Below are 4778 nucleotides of genomic sequence, written 5' to 3' on the forward strand. Positions count from 1 at the left end.
TGGTGGGGGGGAGGGATCCAAACCAAGAGGCAGGAGGAGGGAGAGCCCAGAAGGCCGCTTTATGGGAGATTTTCAGGGGTTGATTGGAGAGCCATTTCTTTGGGATGATCCGTGGATTCCTGAACCGGGTAAGGGAGATCCCTTCCAGTCCTAGGATTCTAATCTCACAGTCAGTGGCACCGTTGGCAAACTTAGCTTTTAATGTTTCAAAAGGTTAATGCTTGGTGTTTTAATGTATTAATGTTCTAATGTACTTTTTCCATGCCGTAAGCAGCCCAGACGGCAGTCAGATGGGTGATATATCAATTTAATTAACAAACAAACTGCCTCTGGAAGAGACCCTTTGTAAAGTCTGCTTAAAAACCTACACCCCCTTGGTATTCCATATAAATTAAGTAGGAATTAATCCATGGCATGGCCATGTTGAGGAAGAACCATTTTGGGGGTATCAATTTAATTCCTTCAGGAAATCTGTACGGACAAGAGGACGAAAAAAAAGACCCCTTAAAGCCAATGCAGCCTCTCTGAACAGAAATGCTTTGGGAGCTAGCAGAGCTAAGTCAACTTTGGATGGATTTAGGCCCCCATCAGGCCTCCCCGTGCAACTTCACCGTTCGGGGAGAGGAGACAGGACGGAAACATCCCCAGTCACCACTGGCACCCGGGGCAGAGGACACCTTGGGCTTCTTACCTTCCGTCCTGGAAAATGCAGGAGGTGCAAAGGCGGCCTCTCCCTTGTATGCGACCAGGATGAAATAATGGGAGCACTTCAGGTGCCATTCCTGGAAGAACACAGAGGTCACCCGCAGCCACAGACTCTCAGTCACAACAAACACCTCTACACAGTGGGGCATTCCTACTGTGTTTCCCTGAAAATAAGACCCACCCAGAAAATAAGGCCTAGCCTGATTTTTTGGGACGGGCCTAATATAAGCCCTGCCCCCAAAATATGCCTGGGCAGGTGGGCATGGCCAGGACAAGAGCCAGCGAGTGCACAGGGGCCGATGGTGTCCGGCTGCAGCCGCAGCCCACCGGCCCCTTGGTGCAACCCAGATATGTCCAAGCGCGGAGGCAGAGGATCCAGATGCATCCCACACTTTTCACCCAGAGGGAGACTGGAAGCTTCGTCTTCTGGCAAATGGGTCACTTGGAAATGGAGCGATTTGCTGGCTTAGGAGGCAATGGCAGGGCACGGCCCAGTAGCAGCAGGCCCAGCAGACTCCCCTGGGATGGTCCCACCGGCACCAGCTATGCGCTACTGAACTCTAAGCGCCTAGGCTGGAGCCTCAGGCTGCTAAGGAGGCAGAGGCTCCAGACAGGGATGGCGGCCGCAATGGTGCAGGCCAATAAGGAGCTTTCCACTGCCACTGCTTCCCCCTCGGAGCTGCAAGCACGAGGCAGTGCCCGTCTCCTTTAAGCCCACCAAGTCTCCTGTCTAAGCGCTTAGGGTTGAATAGCGCGCAAGTGGCACTGGCCAGGCCATCATGGGGGGGGGAATTCTGCTGTTGCTCGTGGCGGCGGCACCAGCACGCCTTGTGGCCTCCTGCCCCACGCGAGTAACCAGACAGTGGGATAGTTGTTGGCGGGTAGGTGGCCACAAAATAAGACATCCCCGCCAAAATAAGTTCTAATAAGCCTTTTGGTCCCCCCCCCCAAAAAAGACCGGATCTTAAGACGGTAGGACTTCAGGAAGTAGACTGGCAGCAAACCAAGATTAGAAACACCTTGTGCGCTTCTATGATAAGTTAAATGTAATATTGCTGCACACTCAAATGCAAGTAGGAATTATCTTATATCCTACTTTAAAACTTTGCCAACATCCTGTATATCATATTTTGATTCCATCGAATGAAAATACTCTTCTGCTGCCATCCCACTGCATTTCCACACTGGCCACGGAGAAATAATCTCCTGTCCTTGTGGCCAGCTGCAAGCCACCTCGCCTCCCTCTCCACATTCTGCCTACATCAGACAGACCAACCTCGAATTCGTCAAAGGGCTCCAGAGCTTGAATCCTCTTCTGCTCTTCTCTTGGAACAAAGTGCCCATAGAACTCGTTCATGTCCATGATGTGGCATTCCGTCCAGCCCTAAAGAGAAGGCCAGGGCATTAAGCCCGAGGCACAGCCATCCTATTTGCCCCCTCCGGTCTCCCTTCCACCAGTCCAAGGCTCACACCCACCCTCTGGAGAAAGCGCATCTGTTGGGCCTTGCAGTCTGGGTAGGTGGTTAGGGAGCGGAGCGGAGACTGTAGGCGGCTGAAGTGATTTTGCATGATATGGCCGAACGGGTCGCTGGGATGAATCTGCTCGTACAGAATGAACCAGGCGCTCAGAAAGTGCCCGGCTGCCCACTGAATCAGAGCATTTGACCTGGAATGAACCAGAAAGAGGGTGAAGGGCACCAGGGAAGAACAGCCCAGGCCACCCAACTGGAGGCCAAGGAGCCATCTGACACTCCCGCAAGCAAGTCCAAGTCCCCACAAGCTTCAGGACTGTTCACGTTTGCCCAGTTCAAAGCTGGAGATGGATCTAAGACCGTGACAGGAGATCCCACTTGGCAAAGCTTGGAAATAGCTCGTTCTGAATATCCTCTAAAGCGAAAGCAGAAGGATCCATAGATCCAAAACTCCTGCCACAATGAAAAACTTTTTTTTTTTTGTGCTCTACCTTATTTTGACCTTGTGACGCAGCAACCAGTGTCTGGGGGGGGGAGCTTGGGGGCTTCCAGTCTGCTCCTATTCTATCTCAGGGCTACTATGCTGCAATTTTCAGCAGTGCTTGATGCAGGGAGCAGACTTCCAATGGCCTTTTTGTGAGCATGGGAATTAATGTCTTGGCCTCAAGCTCAAAATACTGTGGACGGGAGGGACTCTCAGGTATGAAAATTTGGCTGGGAAGTTTGCTTGGCTCTAACTCTGTAGCTCAAAATGACAACTATTTGGTAAGCTGCATGGTAGTTATGTCTGCTGAATCAGTGGAATGCAAAAACAAAAAGTATACAGCAGAACCGGCAGGCTGCAAGGCCCTTACAAGGCAGGTTAAATCTAGGATGTGAAACACAACAAGTGATTCTAATCTTGGAAAGCCACAACCTGCTGAAATTTAACATAAAACCTTCTCTTTCAGGTGGGCTGCAACGGCCAAAGCACGAACCTCTCGACCTCCATGTAGGGCAGGACCACCTCCGCAAGGATCAGGGTGGGCGACGCGGGGTCCAGGCCGGCGTCACGCAGGGCCCCCTCCAGCAGGGCCAGTTCCGAGAGATCCACGCCCAGGAGCCGGTAATCTTCCCCGGAAAACCTGACGCTCCCTGCAGGGGAGGCGAAGGGCGCTCGGATGCCGGGCCAGACGGCTCCCTTCCTTCTCCCTCCCCTCCCTCCTCCGCATACCCACCGAGAGCCGCGGGGACGCCGCCTCCCGCTAAGGCGCGCAGCTCCGCCGAGCCGGAGATCAGGGCCGCTTTGCGGGAGGCCACCTCCGGGAGGTCCACCTCGAAGAACCGCCCGCCGCTTCCCGCCAGCAGCCCCGCCGCCTTCAGGCAGAAGTAGAGCGAGTCCCAGCCGGCGCCCAGCGACATCACCTGCGGGGGGACGGGGCGGGAGAGGGGTCAGGCGGGGCTGCTGCGGAGGGCTGGAGAGGGGGAGGGGGCCGAACTTGCCTGGCTGCGCGAGTGGCCCCGAGTGCCCAGCAGGAAGTCCCGCACGCTCCGCTCCACCGCTCGCGCCCGGACGTGGTAGCCTCTGCGGGGGGAGGTGGGAGGGCAGAGCGTGAGAGAGGAGAGCCCCGCCCCGCAGGGCGCCCCCCTCCCGGTCCCCCGGAAGCGCCCAGCGGGACGGGGCCTCACCGGTGGATGGCGGGGGCGCGGCGCGGGCCGCCCCGGGGCAGCAGCTGCAGCACGAAGCGGTCCGAGGTGTAGCCCAGGGCGGCGGCGGACCTCTTGCTGGCGGCGCTGCTGTCGCCAGTGCGGCTGACTCGCGGGGAAGGGAAGGAAGCCGAGGGCCGCGCGTCCCCGGCGCCTTCCCCCCGCCGCCGCCGCCGCCCCTCCATGTGCTCGGCCGCCTCTCGCTGCGGCCCCAGGCGGACGTCCGGGCCACGGCCGCAGCCAACTTCCTCTCTGAACGACCTTCTCGGCATGGCCGATTTCTTGCCCGCCCTCCTCCGCCGTTTCCCCCCTCCCATTTCCTGCAGCAGCGAGCTTCCGGGCCCGGCGGGCTTCCTGTCCGCTCCCAGCAGCCGTCCTCGCCTTCCTCTTCCGCTCTGTCCGTTCCGGCCCGCTGCTTTTCCTCGTCCTCTTTTTCCGCTCCGCGCGGCCGGGGCGACTTTCGGAACTGCTTGTTTAAGTTGGGCCCGCGGGTTGGGAAGGCCCGAATAGCACGACCGCAAGAAGGGGAAAAAGAAGCCTGGCAGGGTCGCAAGGGAACCGGGCCGGCCCTGCGTTTCCTGACTCCCGCAGGCGACTTAGGAGCAGCCTGGTGGAAATAAGTGAACTGACATTTTTTTACTGTGGGCACAACGGCACACATCAAAAATGAAATTTAGTGCCCACTTTCAAAATGAAACATACATGACACACACCTAAAACATACTGTGTACAACATGTGTATAGACCCATACCCCTACATATACATAGCAAATAAATATTAAATACTGTCCATCTTGAATATATAATGGAAGGAGGAAGCTTGAGAGTTCACAAGATTAATTAAGGTGACCAACCGTCCTCCCTTAGGGAGGACAGTCCTCCTTTTGTAAGTTCTGTCCTCCCTCGAAAAGTGTC

The 4778-nt window shown here is 56.3% G+C and overlaps 1 protein-coding gene across 1 annotated transcript; it reads right to left on the reverse strand.

Moving 5' to 3' along the window:
* Positions 1-572: 572 nt before the first annotated feature.
* LOC120301990 (tRNA wybutosine-synthesizing protein 4-like) lies at positions 573-4078 on the reverse strand. Its single transcript, XM_039329874.1, has 7 exons — positions 3846-4078; positions 3660-3741; positions 3395-3581; positions 3155-3311; positions 2182-2371; positions 1982-2089; positions 573-782 (listed from the first exon to the last, which is right to left on the reverse strand). The coding sequence occupies exons 1-7, from the start codon at positions 4046-4048 to the stop codon at positions 588-590; spliced, it is 1122 nt and encodes a 373-aa protein (XP_039185808.1). The 5' UTR covers positions 4049-4078; the 3' UTR covers positions 573-587.
* Between the last annotated feature and the right edge of the window lie 700 nt (positions 4079-4778).

The sequence above is a fragment of the Crotalus tigris genome, unplaced genomic scaffold, assembly GCF_016545835.1.
Source record: "Crotalus tigris isolate CLP2741 ecotype Arizona unplaced genomic scaffold, ASM1654583v1 scf7180000024421.83703, whole genome shotgun sequence".
Taxonomy (NCBI): Eukaryota; Metazoa; Chordata; class Lepidosauria; order Squamata; family Viperidae; genus Crotalus; species Crotalus tigris.

What these genes read in the sequence shown, in the direction of transcription:
- LOC120301990 (XM_039329874.1), bottom strand. Translation starts at nt 4,048, where the DNA reads ATGGAGGGGCGGCGGCGGCGGCGGGGGGAAGGCGCCGGGGACGCGCGG. An exon ending in CGCGCCCCCGCCATCCACCG is followed by an intron (nt 3,742 to 3,845) that starts GTGAGGCCCCGT and finishes CTCCCCCCGCAG; the next exon opens with AGGCTACCACGTCCGGGCGC. An exon ending in GGGGCCACTCGCGCAGCCAG is followed by an intron (nt 3,582 to 3,659) that starts GCAAGTTCGGCC and finishes GTCCCCCCGCAG; the next exon opens with GTGATGTCGCTGGGCGCCGG.